Source organism: Myotis daubentonii, chromosome 13, assembly GCF_963259705.1.
Source record: "Myotis daubentonii chromosome 13, mMyoDau2.1, whole genome shotgun sequence".
Classification (NCBI taxonomy): Eukaryota; Metazoa; Chordata; class Mammalia; order Chiroptera; family Vespertilionidae; genus Myotis; species Myotis daubentonii.
The window spans coordinates 11,197,277-11,216,790 of record NC_081852.1 but is presented as its reverse complement, the minus strand read 5'-3'; the positions used below and the strand labels follow the sequence as shown (position 1 = coordinate 11,216,790).

At 43.0% G+C, this 19,514-nt stretch overlaps 1 protein-coding gene across 1 annotated transcript; it reads left to right on the top strand.

Annotated features, from left to right (window-relative positions):
• The first annotated feature begins 16,544 nt into the window (after nucleotides 1-16,544).
• LOC132214762 (THO complex subunit 3-like) lies at nucleotides 16,545-17,711 on the top strand. Its single transcript, XM_059662178.1, has one exon. The coding sequence runs from the start codon at nucleotides 16,560-16,562 to the stop codon at nucleotides 17,589-17,591; it is 1,032 nt and encodes a 343-aa protein (XP_059518161.1). The 5' UTR covers nucleotides 16,545-16,559; the 3' UTR covers nucleotides 17,592-17,711.
• Nucleotides 17,712-19,514: the final 1,803 nt, after the last annotated feature.

The window sequence follows — 19,514 nt, the reverse complement described above, 5'->3', positions numbered from 1 at the left end:
ACTCTTATTTAAGAGAATGATACATCTAAAAACACCTATATGCTATGAAATACCATGCAATCATTTGATTTTGTGTTTTAAATACTGTTTTTCTAACAGGAACCATTTAGAATTGTCTAGCTCTAATCAATTTTGTTGACAGAAGCTTTACAATGTATGGAAAACACTTTTTAAACTCTATACTTTTCATAAAGCACATACTTATGTACATATGTATATACATATATACATTTATAGCTTACATACTTATTATAGACAATAATTTGTATATACTAAACTTTTCATTCAAAAGTTGTTCTCCCCAAATTGTGTATGTGTGTACACACACACACACACACACACACACACACACACACACACACATCTTCTGGGTCATACAATCTTAGTCTCATTTTGAGGTCTCCACTACCTGCTTTTCCTGGAGTAGCACTGCAGTAATGTGCCTTGGGTTGGAGGACTGTGGGGAAATATTTATTCCAGAATGTGCACCTTGGCATCTCCTGACAGACATTTTGTATAATGTGACCACACCCCCAATCTTGCCCCTGTCCACAGTTGATTGGACCATATGACCCAAGCTGTGCCAATCGGAAGCTTGTCTTTAAGTATTAAAATTTAGGGCTGACTGAGAAGTTATGTCTCTTTGTTTGGATAATACTGATAATATAAAACTCAGGAAATGTCGGTCACTTTTTTAAATTATGTGATTGTCACTGGAGAAATCTGTTCTGCAGGGAAGGAGGGAAATAAGAAAGAGAGATAAGGACTGTCAGGTCTCACTTCCAGGACTGCATTCTTGCCCTTGGGTGGCCAAAGACATTCCTCTCTCCTCATAAGAAATGTCCCTACCTATGCTGGTTGATAAAGTGTAAGACATTTTTATTTGCTGTAAACAAGTCCTAATATATAGGGTATTACCACCCGAAAAAGCAAACAGGGAGGCATTCCTTCCTGACATGAGCCCGCTTCTGCTCACTCAGAATATCTGCCCCTAAGAACCTAGAGCTTAGCTGCAAGTGCATTTTCTTTTCTTCCCTCTCAAAGAGCTCTTTCATCTCGCACAAAAAGTAAGACTTGCTTGCCCGCTTTTTGGCAGTTTCCCTCTGGAACCAAATGAGACAAAGGCAGTTCTTTAGTCTTGTTTTATAACTGCCCTTCAAGATGATAAAAATTGTGATTTTCTTTGTTTATTGACTTGAATCTTCTTGCAATTTGTTCATTTGACAGCATTTCATGCTGCAGATGAGGGAAAGGACAGCGCCAGGGTAGTTTCTAGAACTGTGTGTGAGATCTGCCAGGAGTTCTCATCGCCTAACCCTAGCCCTCCGCTTGGCAGAGGCAGAAGCTTCCGTGGGCCTCCAGGACAGCCACAGCAGGTGCACATGGACGAGCAGGCCGCCTTTCAAAGCTGCGCTTCGCCACCGGGACCAGTCTCCCAGGCAGCAGTTATAGACTCGCCAGGGAACCGATGCTGCTACATTGACATTGACCTCAGCAGAATAGTGTGTCATGGAGAAGTGCCTTCAGGCTCTTGTCTGGGGAAATTCAAATAGATACAGACATGAATACTCCTCAGACCATACTTTTCTGGGAAAGTTGGCCAGAAGGATAAAAATGGATCCTGGGCCACATGGCATCTGTTAGACCTGAATTTTTGTGGTTTAATTTAAGCAAGAAAAGAGATGGTGTCATGAGGAAAATAAAATACTATATAACAAAGAGCCAATATGTTAATTGACCGAACAGCTGGATGACCTTGCATGAATTTTGTGCATCAGGCCTCTAGTGAATAAACATAGTAGAGTAGCAATCATTGGCCATTTAGCAGGTGCCTCGCATGGTGCTAATAGCCTATCCCACATTATGAGGAAAAGTGCTGTTATTATTCCCGTATTATTGATGAGCAAACTGCAGGTCAGAGAAGTTAAGTCACATGACCCCAGGTTTCAGAGCTGGGGCTGGAGGAAGTGGTCTGGCTTCAGCACTCAGGCTTTGAGAGCTCAGTGTGAACCATTCCCTCCTCCATCTTTCAGAGGCCTCTGCTATGTTTCCATGAAGTTCCAGGGTCCGCAAGGCTGTCACAGTGGGCAGGGCCAAGTGTAATCTGAGCAGCAGAGAGGAGGCCTGGCATCAAGGCCTGGAGAATCATGCTGGAAGCTAAGACAAGCACAGGAATAGCAGGTAGTCAGACTTGGTCAGTGTCGGGAGGGACACAGAGAGTTTAGTTCATGGCCAGTTAAGATCATGGAGAGCAAGTGTGTCTCAGGCCTCCTGACTGAATGCAGGAGCCAGACATGGGTGCCAGGAAAGGTGCTCAGGCACCCGGGCTCTCTCAGAGGACAGAGGAAGCAAGCATCCTCCTAAAGCTTCACTCTACTCCCCTGTGGAGGGAGCACTTGCCTGGAAGGCAGAGCCCATGGCAGAGTCCTGGCTCTGTCACTCTGCCCCTATGTAGGTCATAAGACTTTCTGAACCCTTTGCCATGGCGAAGGGGAATTTTGTTTCTACTGGATAAGTTGTAGAACTGGTATTTGAGCTGAGAAATTGAAATCTTGAGAGAATCTTTCTACCATAATTCCCAGCATGAGCCCATCACAGATGAGTTAGCATCTGCCAACAGGTGTGTAACTGTGAAATGCTATGTACATGTATGTGTCTGCTTTGGAGGAATGTGCAGTGGGGAGTGGTCACTTCGGGGCACTCTCCCCCATTCTCTGCACCCTAAAGGCTGCTCCTCTCTGGCCATAGCAGAGCAGGATGAATATGCTGAGGACCTTGCTCCTGTCACCTATCATTTAGCTCCCTGGGCTCTTGGAGCAGATAGTTCTGTTTGTCCCTGATCTCTTCTCTCCTCTCTCACCTCAGTCCCCCTGAGCCCTCCCCCATCAGCTAGTTTCTCTCAGTCAAGGCTCCCTAGAAGTTTTGAAATTTCTGAAAGTATTTTGTGGGCTAACTTCATACCTTTTACAACTTTCCTGGATCTCTGCACATTTCTGGTAGTTTCTGATATTTCTCAATATGTTTCCATGACTTTTTACTCCCTAATGCAATAGCTAGTTTTCTTTTCCATGAATAGGGCCTGGAGAGACAGATTTCCCTGAACTTAGGACTCCCTTGATTCAACAAACAACCATCCCATAACCAGAAGAGTTGCATGTGAAAAGAGAATGAGGGAAATGACCAGTTTAACATTTCTGGGGGAATGTTGAAAATGTAAGTAATACAGCACAGCAGCATCTCTCAGGTGCTGAAAGCCGGAGAAGGGGGGCTCTTGCTTGACCTGGCCAACTGTGAAGAGTGCCGATTGAGTACAAAAGTTAGTCAATTTATTTTTGAAATTACTTTGCAAAGCAGCTGGTGAAGCTCTGCCTAACCTTTCCACCCATGGGAGCCCTTGAAAAAGAATCTCTAGGGAAGGAGTGAGGGATGAGCTCTGCCCTTGTGGTGTTTACCTCCCACTTGGGAGTGGTCTCTCCCTTGACTGATGATGCCACCTACACCTACCACCCTTTGCTTCCTGGTTGCACTGCTGTGCCTTCAGAGCTCTGACTCAGGGCACTGGGGGACCCCGTGGTGGAGATGAGATGCTCTGGCATTTTCATAGGACTTTCTTAAATTCTAAAGGTGACCAAAAGCAGAGAATGGACAAAGTGCTCCAACCCTTTGGCTCACCTTATAAAACTTTTTTGACCATATCTCACCTTGTTTCTATTCTAGATGCACAGGCTCTAGATGATCTCACTGTCTCCTGAGATGGAAACTTTGATGGCCAAGAATCACCTGAACTTCCGGTGTCCCTTCCTTCTCAGTTCTAGCCCCACTTGCATACACAGAGCCTCAGCCAACAATGAGCCTTTTCCCAGTTCTCCAACTTTCCTCATGGTCAAGAGAAACTTCCAACACAAGACCCACTTCATGCTTAGAGCCTGTCCACTCCAATCCCACTTCTGGTTGTCAAGACCTTTAGTAGGATATGGATTCTCTGATTGAGCTCTTGTTATAGGTATATCTTGTCCCTTAGAGCAACTCTAAGATATAGTTATCATTATTGTGCCCACTTTACAAATCAATACACAAAGGAATAGGTTAAATGATGTCCCCAGAGTCACACAGCTCCCAAAGTGGAGGGTTGGGATTTGAAGCCAGACGAATGGCCCCGCTAAGCCACAGTTCTCTGCTGGCTTCACCAGCCTCATGTTTCTAATGCACATCTTATATTTCATGGAAACAAACAGTCTGTCATAACGGACTCCAAACCGGCACTCGTATGTTGTGAGCCAGCCCGCTTTTATTTATTAAGATCTCTGGGTAAACCTGGTTAGGCTCACTATTTATTATTGTTTTTCTTGCTCTGAAATGGAACTGGCTGGTAACTTGAAAAATGGATGGAGAATTGTATCATTGCGCTCTGTTAAACCCCCCTATCAGGCTGAAATGCGACTGTGCACTGTCAGCTGTTCTAGGCATTTATCCTGGAACTGTCGTGCAGGCCATTGAGCTTGGGGGGATTCTCAATTTTCTGCAATTTTATAAGCTGTAGAGGCCCCACTGAGCACAGAAGGCTAAGAAGTAAGTGAATGAGTATTGTTAGTAGAACACTTTGTGCTTAGAGATTCCCTGTAGAGAAAAGCAAAGGGAGGAGAATGTTAAACTTAATTCAGACCAACCAGGATCTTGTGACTCCTCCTGTTTCACTTTACAATCTCTGGCAGTGCCCCTGCTCTTCTAAAACAGCTACCAGCTGTGCCCCAACTCCCATCGCCCCCACTCCCTGGGAGCGTCTGGTTCTCCAAAACCGCCTGGGGAGGCCTGGGCCCTTGCACATCACAACATCCAGGTCCCCCAAGACCACTGCCTGGCTGCTTCCTCCGGTCTACACGGCTGCCTGTGCCCTGCTGGCCTCTCGCTCCACATTGTTACCTGCAGTGCCTTCAGACTTGCCCTTTAACTGATTTTTTCCTTACACTCTGTGGCTGGACTTTCTAGCATCAGTTTGTGACAGGCTCATTACAGGCAGGATCCTAGCCCTTTGCTCCCCATCCCTCAGCTCCCTACTATCAAGCTAGTCTCCTATCAATCTCTCTCTCCACAGTTGGTGTTTGTGAACGTGGATCGCCAACCTTGGTAGGAAGCACAGGCAACTCTGCATCAACCTGCCTAACAGGACCTTAACGGTGTCATTCCTAGAGACAAGGGTTCTTACCTTTGCTGCCCTCTCCAAGCCAATCAATCCAACTGTGTGTGTGTGTGTGTGTGTGTGTGTGTGTGTGTGTGTGTGTGTGTGTAGAGGTAGGAAAGACAAGAGAGGGTAGACCCTTGACAATCTTTTCATGAACATCACTGATCCAACAAGTAATTGGAAGCCAGGGCCCCTGTGAGAGGTTGCGAATGGCACTGGCATCAGTTTTCACACTTCATCATTCCAGAGAAGTTCCTTGGAGAGCTCTGGGAAGGACAGGGAAAGGAGGGTGGGCTGGAGTCCTGACTGAGGGCAGGGAGGGTCTGTACAGGAAATACTTGTGGGACAGAAGGTAACCTATCAGATGCAACTGCTGCTGACACAAGAGATGACATGAGATTAGAAAATCCCCAGAGTCCAGGCAGTTGTCAGGTCCCCAGGGGACAGTGGGTGGAAAATGATCTTTAGAGCTTGGCAGCGCTTCATTGCATATCAGGCTGATGTAGGGAAAGCAAGCTCTCTTCTCCCCGCCCTTTCACATTTCAATTCTGCCTGGGCAAGTGTTTGAACTCTGTAAGGGGCAGTGGATGTGGTGACTGTGGTTCGCATCCTTGGTTCCTGACTTTAAAGATGCTCTCCAGACCTAATAGACTTCCCTCAGTGCAGCATGAATGTCACCATGAGAAAGCTGTGGACATGTCCAGGAAAAGAAAGCTGAAGCATCAAATCAGCTACAAATTTACAAATATGGAAAATTAGAAATTGCCTCTATTTAAATGTATACAAAGCCTATTTCTTGTTCTGTTTATAATAAAACTCAATGAGAAAAAAATCAAATGGAAGACCATGGACAATTGTAAACTTACACTTATTCACAATGGCTTTCTGCCATGCATTGGACATCACCCTGACCTGCTTTCTCCCTCCCCCCACACTCACAGGCACACATGGCAGTTCCTTCCCCACCTCGGGACCACACTGGCCTTCTTTCCACTCGTTCCCTGTTCTCTGCCTTCCCTCCCCAGGGACCTGGCACTTACTTTCCATCTGCCTGAAATGACCTTTCCTCTCAAGCTTCACTGACTCTTCGCCTCTCTCACTTCTTCAGGACACACCCACCTACTAAGTTCTTTCCTGTTTGTGGTTCCAACCAGAGACACAGCCATGGTGATGGCAGAATTTCAGAGCCAGTGCTCACATGTGCATACCAAGAGCTACATAGTTTTCTTGTGCTGAAGATTTCAGTGCAGCTGAATGAAGGTTGGGTTTAGAATGTGATGAAAGTTGTCTTGGTCCATTTACATGCAGAACATTCTCTTTTTGATATAAATTATTCAAGTTAAAATTCCCTGATTCCTTATTAGATCTGTGTCTCCTCTTTCAAATGCATCCTCCCTCTCCAACCTTTCTACATAAGGTGTTTGGGGTAAGGTAAGGTTTACACAACCCCAGACACAAGGTAAACCAAAGAGGTAACTTGTTCCTTGCTGCACTCAAGGCCATCACTGACCCTTCTCCTGCCTGACCACCAGGCCTCCTGTGCTAGTGTGTACTCAGATGAATCTGAGATAACCCAGGAGGATGACTTTTATGCTACACCCACTGCTGATGACACTGACGTCACTATTGTCTTCAGCCACGATGCCCCCTATACTTGTGGCCTCTTTGTTCCGCCCCAGGTCTCTCCTGGTCCACTGGGCATTGGTGCTAAAGTGGTGCTACAGCACTGGGCATTGGAGCCAATTTGGGGATGAAGCTATCATTTGAGGAGTTCTACAGCCAGACTTAGGCAGGAAATCTGCGTTCTGACTTGGAAAAAAAACCAAAAAACACCGAACCTGGTCCTTGGGCATTACAGTTGGTAACAGCATATTCTAATGCCAGTGCTAAATGCAAGTTCACAAGCATATCTGTAGACTAGCCAGATTCATGGTCTAGCACTAACAATGGCCTCCAGGTTGGCTGACAATAGCAGCATGTTGGTGTATTTCTGGACCCCTATTTATCTAGTGACTGTGGCCTAATTCACCAGGATCCAGAGGGCATTTCTGAGTGCTGACTTAAGCAACACTGGGAAAGCAATGAAGACTGACCATTTAAGGTCTGGAGCTTATTATAGGAATATGGATCTGAGAAAAAAGAAAGAAATTCTCACCACAGCACAGTCATTTAAGTCTAACTAACATTTACTATACATTACTTCAGAAAACAGTTAATCTGGATTCAATGCCAAGGTCATGTCACTTTCATGAAATAAAAATAAATCTGGCCCTAGTCGGCTTGGCTCAAAGTGTCAGACTGCGGACTGAAGGGTCCCAGGTTCGATTCTGGCCAAGAGCACATGTCTGGGTTGCCGGCTCGATCCCCAGTAGGGGGTGTGCAGGAGGCAGCCAAACAATGATTCTCTCTCATCATTGATGTTTCTATCTCTCTCTCTTTCTCCCTTCCTCTCTGAAATCAATAAAGAAATATATATTTTAAAAAAATAAAAATAAATCTGTACTTAGGTAAAGATAGGCTTTATTCCAAAGGTTTATTGCAAGAAGGAAAGGGACTATTGCAGTAGGAGGAGAGGGGCTACCAAAACCCGGAGAAGGCTCCACCATGTGACCTACAAGCGTCTCCAAGCTTAGCCAGACAGGACTTTTCTTATACAGGGAGAAGGAAAGGACAGAGAAAACAGCATGTGGAGAGAGAAGTGAATGGTTACCAGTGGCAGAGTCATGATCCTTAGAGGGGCCAATGAAAAAGGGTTGTATTCTGGCTCAGGTTGAGGGTAGGTCAAAATTCAGGAAAGGAGAGAAACTTACCTAAAGCTTGTTCAAGTCCTGGCAGCGGGTATTTTTGTCCATATAGGTACCAACAGCTCAGTTAATCATTTATGGGATAAGAACGGGAATTTGGAGGGTCCTGTCTGGCCTCATCATAGGTAAACAAGGAGGCCACCTATGAGTCTTTTTTAAGTAGAGAGGAAGGTGTTCCTCGCAGGAAACCATTTCCTGGAACACAAAAGAACGGGGAGATTTCTTAACCTGTGCCATTTTCCAGGAGTGAAGGGCTCAGATAAAATTCAACACCATCAATTACTTTGTATGTGAGGTTGAGCCTTGGTTTCCTCATAGGAAAGTTGGAGTAAAAGTGGTCCCTATGTCAGGGTGAGGACCAAAAATGGAAATTTATGGAAAAGAAGTTAGCATAGTACCAGGCACATTTTGAAAGTTCAATAATAGTCATCATTATTATTGTTATTACTGCATCCTTGCTTTTGCTTTTATTAGAGCCATTTTTATCTTCTACTCTAAAATTAAACATAAGTGATCAGAGTCTATACCAAAGCATTTAGCAAAAAAAAAAGGGGGGGGGGGGGTATGGGATTAAGCTTAATATGACCCCTGGAAGCATTTGAGCAAAAAGGACAGACTAGCTAGATCTTGCTAAACTGACTTTCAAGTATGTTTTAATGCAATTTAATCCCAGGAACCCATGCAAAGTGCTGTTTGCAACCTAAATGAGCCCAGGCCTCTGGAGTGTGGAGGCTGGGGAGGTAGACTGAGGATTTTTCCTCTGAGTCCTCACGCTCACCTTCCTGCTGATGTGGCCATGGTGTTCCTGCTGTGAACTTTCAGACTCTTCCCCATCTTCCTCTCTTACACTCGGGATAGAGCTTCTAACATCTTCTCACTGGTTTAGAAAGGATTTCTTAAAGAGTTTATTCAGGAGCCTTAAATATTTCATGGGCTCATCTGCCTGTGTAATTAAACCATACGCAGGAAAATGCTTTCTGGTGAGGTGCACACGTTGCAAATAGTTACATAAATATTTACAGCTGGGCTTCTCAGCATCTCAGGACAAGTACCAGTCTTCGCTTGGGAAGAGAGGCCCAAAGTGAAGAAGCTGTGGAAATGTGTGTGTAAGCAGATTTCCACATATAAATAGGGTGGCTAATTTTTATTTATAGAGCTAATCAAACAATAAAAAAGAAATGTTTGCCCTTTGCCGTGATTGTTTGCAAGGTAACATACAATTTAATCTCGTGGGGCTTTAGAGTAAAAGGCAGAAATGAGAATCTTGATTTTACCACTTATTGACTGGGGGAAACCTTGCAAGTCATTTAACTTCTCTTTGTCTTCCTTTTCTCATTCTAAAATAGTATGGCAATTCCTCAAAAAAAATTTAAACATAAAATTACCATATGAGGCTGTCCACTGGCCCCACACACCCTCAATGAGTCGGAGAAGTCCCTAGCAGCCACATGAGCAGCCTGCCCAATCCAAGGAACAGCAGCTGTATGAGTAGCCCACCCCCATCCGAGGAGCAGCAGTTCTGCGAGTGACCCGGACCCATTAGAAGAGCAGCGGCAGCCCACCCTGATCCAGGGAACAGCAACCACAAGAGCAGACCACCCACATCCAAGGAGTGGCAGCTCTATGCAGCACGCACCGGTCCGAGGAGCAGAGCCACAACAGCCTGCACCTGTCTGATGAGCAGCAGCCAGTCCTAGGAGCAGTAGCCCCACAAGCAGCCCACCACATCAGAGGAACAACAGCTGTGTGCAGCCAGCCCCTATCCAAGGATCAGCAGCCACGTGAGCAGTCCGCCCCAGTTCAAGGAGTAGCAGCTGCGTCTGTAGCCTGCCCCATCCAAGGAGCAGCAGCCTCGTGATCAGCACATCTCTGTCTGAGGAGCAGCAGCTGTGTGTGAAGCCTCCCGCACCAGTCAGAGGAGCCACCACAGCTGTGAACAGCACCCACCACAGGAGCTCCCGCCAACTGAGGGGCAGTTGTTACAACAACTGCCAGAGGAGCAACCACAGCCTGAGGAGCCACTGCCACCCAAGGAGCAGCTCCTAAACAACTCAACATCTAGATATGTCAGTGAGATCAAACATGGGTAGACAAAGAAACCCCAAAGGAAAGAAAAGGAGGACTCGCCAGAAAAGCAACTAAGTGAAACTGAGGCATGCAGCATGACAGAAAAAGAATTCAGATTAAGGGTCCTAGAATGCATAAACTGGATGGAGGAAAAAATCAACCACTTATGCAAGAAGCAAGAAACACATGAAAAAAATCAATAAATTATGTAAGAACCAAGAATAAATCAAGAGTGATATAGCTGCAATAAAAAACACCATTCAAAGTTTCAACAGTAGACTAGGAGAAGCGGAGGACCGAATTAGCGAATTAGAAGACAGAGAAACAAAACACACCCAAACTGAACTGCAATTGGAGAAAAAAATTAAAAGACAGGAGGAGAGCCTAAGGGAGCTATGGGACAACATGAAATGAAACAACATATGAATAACAGGGGTGCCAGAACAACAGAAAGAGGAACAAGGCTTAGAAAACCTATTTGAAGAAATAATATCAGAAAACTTCCCTGAGGTGGGGAAGAAAAAAGTCACACAAGCCAAGAGAGTCCCAAACAAGGTGAACCCAAAAAGACCCACACCAAGACACATCATAATTACCATGGCAAATGTTCAGGACAAAGAGAGAATCTTACAGGCTGCAAGAGAGAGACAGAAAGTTACATACAAGGGATCTCCCATTAGATTATCAAATGATTTCTCAACAGAAACACATCAGGCCAGAAAAGAATGGACGGATATTTACAAAGTGATGCAAAGCAAAGAACTGAATCCAAGAATACTCTATCCAGCAAGGCTATCATTCAAACTTGAAGGGGAAATAATAAGCTTCACAGACAAAAAAAGGCTAAGGGAGTTTATCACCACCAAGCCAGCAATGCAAGGAATGCTAAAGGGATTGGTGTAAAAAAGAAGAAATAAAAAAGCTCAGAAAGAAAACAGCCACAAAAAATAGAAATGGCTACAAACAAGTACCTTTCAATAATAACTTTAAATGTAAACAGACTAAATGCTCCAACCAAATGACATCGAGTGGCTGAATGAATAAAAAAACATGACCCATACATTTTCTGTATACAAGAGACCCACCTCAGAAGAAGGGACTCACACAAACTGAAAGTGAAGGGATGGAAAAATATCTTTCAGGCAAATGGAAATGAAAAAAAAAGCTGGGGTAGCAATACTTATATTGGACAAAATAGACCTCAAAGTGAGGCCATAACAAGAGATAAGGGAGGCCACTTCATAATACTAAAGGGATCAATACAACAAGAGGATATAACCCTGATAAACATATATGCACCCAATGCAGGAGCACCCAAATACATAAAAAAACTACTGGAAGATATCAAGGGAGAGATTGACAACAATACAATCATAGTAGGGGACTTTAATACACCACTGACATCACTGGATAAATCCTCTAGAAAAAAAATCAGCAAAGAAACAGCAATCCTAAATGACTCACTAGATCAGATGGACCTAATTGACATCTTAAAAACATTTCACCCCAAAGCCATGAAATACACGTTCTTCTCAAGTGCTCATGGGACATATTCAAAAATAGACCACATATTGGGTCACGAACAAAGTCTCCCCAAATTCAAGAAGATTGAAATCATACCAAGAATCTTCTCAGACCACAAGGCCATAATATTAGAAATAAACTACAATAAAAACAACTCAAAATACTCAAACACTTGGAAGTTGAATAGCATGTTATTAAATATTGATTGGGTTACCAATGAGATCAAAGAAGAAATTCAAAACATCCTGGAAACTAATGACAATGAAAACACAACAATCCAAAACCTATGGGACACAATGAAAGCAGTCCTGAGAGGGAAGTTTATAGCTCTACAGGCCTATCTCAAAAAACAAGAAAAAATGGTAGTAAATTATCTAACTCTACAACTCAAAGATTTAGAAAGAGAGCAACAAGAAAACCCCAGAGTGAGCAGAAGGAAGGAGATAATAAAGATTAGAGCAGAAATAAATGACATAGAGACCAAAAAAACAATACAGAAAATCAATGAAACCAAGAGCTGGTTCTTTGAAAGGATAAAGAAGATTGACAAACCTCTAGCCAGACTCACCAAGAAGCAAAGAGAGAGGACCCAAATAAACAAAATCAGAAACGATAGGGGCGAAATAACAACAGACCCCACAGAAATACAAATGATTGTTAAAAAATACTATGGACAGCTCTACTCCAACAAACTAGACAACCTGGAGGAAATGGACAAATTCCTAGAAAAATACAACATTCCAAAACTCAATCAGGAAGAATCTAAAAATCTCAACAGGCCAATAACTATGGAAGAAATTGAAGCAGTCATCAAAAAGCTTCCATCAAACAAAAGCCCCGGACCAGACGGCTTCACAGGGGAGTTTTACCAAACATTCAAGGAAGAACTAAAACCTATCCTCCTCAGACTAGTACAAAAAATTCAAGAGAAAGGAACACTTCCAAGCTCATTCTATGAAGCCAGCATCACCCTAATACCAAAACCAGGTAAAGACAACACAATGAAAGAGAATTACAGGCCAATATCCCTCATGAACATAGATGCCAAAATCCTCAACAAAATCTTAGCAAATCGGATCCAGCAGTACATCAGAAAGATCATACACCATGACCAAGTTGGATTTATCCCAAGGATGCAAGGATGGTACAATATCGGCAAATCAATAAACGTGATACATCACATAAACAAATTGAAAGAAAAAAACCACATGGTCATATCAATTGATGCAGAAAAAGCATTTGACAAAATTCAACACCCATTTTTGATAAAAACTCTCAGCAAGGTGGGAGTAGAAGGATCATACCTCAACATAATAAAAGCCATATATGACAGGCCCACAGCCAGCATCATACTCAACGGACAAAAACTAACACCATTTCCCCTAAGAACAGGAACAAGACAGGGATGCCCCCTCTCACCACTCCTGTTCAACATAGTACTGGAAGTGTTAGCCATTGCAATTCGGCAAGAAGAAGAAATAAAAGGCATCCAAATTGGAAAAGAGGAAGTAAAACTGTCCGTATTTGCAGATGACATGATAGTATACATACAAAACCCTAGAGACTCCATCAAAAAGCTACTAGACTTAATACATGAATTTGGCAATGTAGCAGGATACAAAATTAACCCCAAGAAATCTGAGGCATTTCTATACACCAATAGTGAACTTTCAGAAAGAGAGATTATAAAAACAATCCCGTTTACCATCGCACCAAAAAAATTAAGCTACCTAGGAATAAACTTAACTAAAGAGGTAAAAGACCTCTACTCAGAAAACTACAGGACGTTGAAAAAAGATATAGAGGAAGACATAAACAGATGGAAGAACATACCGTGTTCATGGATTGGTAGAATCAACATCATTAAAATGTCCATACTACCCAAAGCAATCTATAAATTCAACGCACTTCCCATTAAAATACCAACAGCATACTTCAGAGATCTAGAACGAACTCTCCAAAAATTCATCTGGAATAAAAAAAGACCCCGAATAGCTGCAGCAATCCTGAAAAAGAACAAAGTAGGTGGGATCTCAATACCAGATATCAAGATGTATTACAAAGCCACTGTTCTCAAAACTGCCTGGTACTGGCACAAGAATAGGCATATAGATCAATGGAATAGAATAGAGAGCCCAGAAATCGGCCCGAACCAATATGCTCAATTAATATTTGACAAAGGAGGCAAGAACATACAATGGAGCCAAGATAGTCTCTTCAATAAATGGTGTTGGGAAAATTGGACAGATATATGCAAGAAAATGAAACTAGACGACCAACTTACACCATACACAAAAATAAACTCAAAATGGATAAAGGACTTAAATGTACGACAGGAAACCATAAAAATTCTAGAAGAATCCAAAGGCAACAAAATCTCAGACATATGCCGAAGCAATTTCTTCACTGATACAACTCCTAGGGCACTTGAAACAAAAGAGAAAATGAACAAATGGGACTACATCAAAATAAAAAGCTTATGCAGAGCAAAAGAAACCATCAACAAAACAACGAGAAAACCCACTGTGTGGGAAAATATATTTGCCAATGACATATCTGATAAGGGCCTAATCTCCAAAATTTATAGGGAACTCATACAACTTAACAAAAGGAAGATAAACAATCCAATCAAAAAATGGGCAAAGGACCTAAATAGACACCTTTCAAAAGAGGACATTCAGAAAGCCAAGAGACATATGAAAACATGCTCAAAGTCACTAATCATCCGAGAGATGCAAATCAAAACAGCAATGAGGTACCACCTCACACCTGTCAGACTGGCTATCATCAACAAATCAACAAACGACAAGTGCTGGAGAGGATGTGGAGAAAAAGGAACACTTGTGCACTGCTGGTGGGAATGCAGACTGGTGCAGCCACTATGGAAGACAGTACGGAGTTTCCTTAAAAAAGTGAAAATGGAACTCCCATTTGACCCTGTGATCCCACTTCTAGGAATATATCCCAAGAAACCAGAAACACCAATCAGAAAGGATATATGCACCCCTATGTTCATAGCAGCACAATTCACCATAGCTAAGATCTGGAAACAGCCTAAGTGCCCATCAGTAGATGAATGGATTAGAAAACTGTGGTTCATCTACACGATGGAATACTATGCTGCTCTAAAAAGGAAGGAACTCTTACCATTTGCAACGTCATGGATGGAACTGGAGAGCATTATGCTAAGTGAAATAAGCCAGTCAATAAAGGAAAAATACCACGTGATCTCACTCATTCATGGACAATAGAGACCATTATAAACTTTTGAACAATAATAGATACAGAGGCAGAGCTGCCTCAAACAGATTGTCAAACTGCAGCAGGAAGGCCGGGGAGGGTTGGGGGGCAGGAGGTAGGGGGGTAAGAGATCAACGGAAGGACTTGTATGCATGCATATAAGCATAACCAATGGACATAAGACACTGGGGGATAGGGGAGGCTAGGGGACTGTCTAGGGCGGGGGGGGGCGGAATAAAATGGACACATATGTAATACCCTTTGTAATACTTTAAGCAATAAAAAAAAAATTAAAAAAAAGAAGAAAAAAAAAGAAAATGCCTGGTGCTGGAAGCCAGTCCATCCTTGCTGCTTGACATGTTCGCTGCAGGGAAGAAACATCTGCACAGCATATGTTTTAAGGGACCTGGCGTATATGACATACTGTTCTTAATATGTTTGCTCCTGTTATGGGTTGGCTCAACGAGATAGACCACTGACTCCGAATTGAAATTTAAGAGCCTTTTATTAAGCTGGCCAGCTGACCACAGCACCTATCTCCCCCTCTGGGAGATTCGGAGCATGTGGCAAAGACCAAGGGTGCAGTATGATCTTTTATAGCAAATCAGTGTTACCTTAGAAGTTCATAGAAAGTTCATAAGCACAAAGGCGGGGGTAAACAGAGTCACACCTCGCTGGAGCATATCATAACACATTGTTTTTCTAAGACAATTTAGCAATTTTTCTTCCATGGTTCCTAACCCTAATACAATCCTTCTTCACATCCTGACACAATTCCTCTGCATACGTCAGTCCCCCCTTTCCAGTACATTCAATTTCTTATATCTCATTTCCTCCCCTTAGCACATTCTTTAATATTTTGTAACCCTTCCATGCTGCAGTCCCTCACCCTAGCACATTCCCCCTCTTAGCGCTATGTGTTTTAAACAAGACCACCTCCCCAAGAAAGATTGTTTCCCCAGGTGAGGATTTTTTCCCTGGAGTTAGGGATTAACAGAACTAAGGAAGAGAATAAATCAGTAAAATCCCCTAGTGTTACAGAAATACCATGTACTACTTATGAAGTACTTGGACTAAGACTGTTTGCAATAAATTTGGGACTTGTTGGGCCCACATACCCAGGGGTCTGGCCACCAGGGAAAGCACCAAAGCCTATACCCCTGGAGACCCACCAACACAGGGCAGTCCCAGGGAAGGCAAGAAGCAAGGCTGGGAGGACATAACCTTTACTGGGTAGAATAATCTCCTTCAGTCACTTCCTTGTAGCTTATCAGTAGAGCAGTGACCTTGGAATAGCCCTTACAATGGAACACAGAGATTAACCTAGACAGGATTAAACTCAACAGAACTAGATTAACAAACACCCTAAATTTTGGAATAGAATTGATAGGATTAAACTCAACAGAACTAGATTAACAAACGCCCTAACCTTTGGAATAGAACGGATGGGATTAAACTCAACAGAACTAGATTAACAAACGCCCTAACCTTTGGAATAGAATGGATGGGATTAAAATCAACTGGTATAAATACAGATGTAACAGCACAATAGAGACATAACCTGGTGGGAGAACCTGGCTATGCTGATCAACTGAATGCTGTCTCTGTGTCATTCCTTCTTTGCCGACTCCATCTACACCTTTGGGAACCCCTGGACCTGCTGGGGTTGGACCCCAACAGCCTGGCACTTAATAGCTATTACTTGAAAAAGAGTTGTCTTGTAGGCGGCTTTGTGGGAGCTTGGCATGGCGGTACCCACGGCTGCCATGGGGCCGGGCTCCATGGCCCACTGGTGCTCCGTGAGCAGCAGCCCGATGCGCTACATTCTGGGCATGCAGGAGCTGTTCTGGAGCCACAGCAAGACGCATGACTTCCCGGCGCACCGTGCGAAGGTGCACTCAGTGGCCTGGAGCTGCGACGGGCGGCGTCTGGCCTCTGGGTCCTTTGACAAGACGGCTAGCGTCTTCTTGCTGGAGAAGGACCGGTTGGTCAAGGAAAACAATTACTGCGGACATGGCCACAGCGTGGACCAGCTGTGTTGGCATCCAAGTAACCCTGACCTCTTCATCACAGCGTCTGAAGACAAAAGCATTCGCATCTGGGATGTGAGGACTACCAAATGCATCGCTACTGTGAACACTAAAGGGGAGAACATTAATATCTGTTGGAGTCCTGATGGGCAGACTATAGCCGTAGGCAACAAGGATGATATGGTGACCTTTATTGATGCCAAGACACACAGTTTGAAAGTGGAGAAGCAGTTCAAGTTTGAGGTCAATGAAATCTCTTGGAACAATGACAATGACATGTTCTTCCTGACAGATGGCAATGGTTGCATCAACATCCTCAGCTACCCAGAGCTGAAGCCTGTGCAGTCCATCAAGGCGCACCCTTCTAACTGCATCTGCATCAAGTTTGACCCCACGGGGAAGTACTTCGCCGTAGGAAGTGCAGATGCTTTGGTCAGCCTCTGGGATGTGGATGAGTTAGTGTGTGTTCGGTGCTTTTCCAGGCTGTGTTGGCCTGTGAGGACCCTCAGTTTCAGCCACGATGGGAAAATGCTGGCTTCAGCATCAGAAGATCACTTTATTGACATTGCTGAAGTAGAGACAGGAGACAAGCTATGGCAGGTGAAGTGTGAGTCACCGACCTTCACTGTGGCTTGGCACCCAAAAAGGCCTCTGCTGGCATTTGCCTGTGACGACAAAGATGGCAAATGTGACAGTAGTCGGGAAGCAGGAACTGTGAAGCTGTTTGGGCTTCCCAATGATTCCTGATTGGGGGGACCTGGTGTAGGGAGACAGTGAACTAAAATTAGTTTGGTCTGTCTCTCAGAGTTGGTGTGCAACTACAGTATTTGTACATTGTTATAAATTATAAAAGTCTTTTTTTTCGGGCTGCCCCCCAAAAAAACAACAACAACAAAAAAAGTACAAATGGGAGGAAAACGGAGTCACACCTGGCTGGGTTTAATCATAATACATTGTTTTTCTAAGAAAAAAAAATTACCATATGAACCAGGAATTCTACTTCTGGATATATACACAAAAGAGTCGAAAGCAGGAACTCAAACAAATACTTGTACATTGTGTTTATAGCAGAATTATTCACAATAGGTAAAGTGTGAGCACAACTAAGATGTTCGTCAACAAATGAGTGAACAAATAAAACAGAAAATGCGATGTAATTCAGCCTTAAATAAGGAAGCATAATTGCTACCACGTGGATGAACCTTAAAGACATGCTAAGTGAAATAAGCCACATACAAATGTTCTAATATTGTATGATTCCACTTACACGAGATACTGGAGTTGTCAAATTTTCAAAGACAGACGTAGACGATGACTGCCAGAGGCTGACAGGGAGACAAAATTTACTTTGGAAAGATAAAAAAGTTCTAGATGTAGAGAGTGGTGATGGTTGAACATCAATGTGAATGTTTTTAATGTGACCAATGTACATTTAAAAGTAGTTAAAATGGTAAATTTTATACTTTGTATGTTTTACCACAATAACACAATGAGAGTAGTCATGATAATTTCCTTAAAAAGCCATTTCAAGTGCTAGGTGAATCACATATGAAACAAGTTCTTTAATAACAGCAAAAGTAACCCAGCAATAGATAGAAAACCTGAACAGAGTGACAGAGAAAGTAAAGAAAATTGTTAAAGATTACCCACAGCAATGAAGGTCATCAGTGTGAGAGGAATTTTCTATGTTATTCTTTGAAGATTGCACACCGTATCATCTATTCCTGGCATGGAGCAGGAGGAAAGTTACTGACAACTCTACAAAGTAATGAAAACTTCAGAGCCTAAAACTGATAAAGTTTCCACAAAACCAGAAAGAAATTGACCTCAGACATAAATGTGAAAATGTAAACAAAGTACTGTAAGTTAAGGAGAACATGAGGACAGTAATAAATCAAATTGGGAATTCGAGCATGTTGTGATATTAAAAAATTCATGAATATCACAAAATAAATATCAGTAATTTAAAGAAAATAAATTATATCAATTTTATATATAAAAGAAAGTCGGTTAGTCCCAAACTCATGTCAATTAATAAATTTTTCTTTAAAGCATAAGATCCCTCTTTTCCAAGTTATTTTCTTTTTTCAAAATGGAAATGTCTTTATTTTCTAAAGATAACAAGCTAACTAAACATCATTTGTAAAACTATGCTGACACAGATGTGCAATTGGAGTGGGTCCACAGCCACCCGGCCTTCCGGTTGGTGCCTGAGTTTCTACAGGTGGAGATATCTGTTCAGCTCCTGTGCCAGGTGTTTAAGCACCAGGGACAGATTACCTAGGACCTGGGTAGAGGCAGGAGCACAAGCAACAAGCTGTGGAACTAAGAGAAGCCCAGAAGCATAAGCAGGTGCTGACAGTACGAAGGTGGCCCTTTTGCTGATGATACTGTTCTGCCACTGCCAGAAGCTAAACGAACAAAGGCAAGTGCTTTCTTGGTCTGTTGATGATCTTGCCAGAAGAATAAATAGAGGCAATTGTCAAAGACCAACTCCAAGCTACCCAAGCTGCTAGTAAACTTCTTTCTAAAGAATATATCCCCATCACTCTCTCCGTTAAAAGTATAAATTAAACTGATTTGATTGCAAAATGTGTCTGAGTGTGTGTACATGTGTGTGTGTGTGTGTGTCTGTGTGAGTGTGTACCTTTGGGACAGGATCATCTGTTT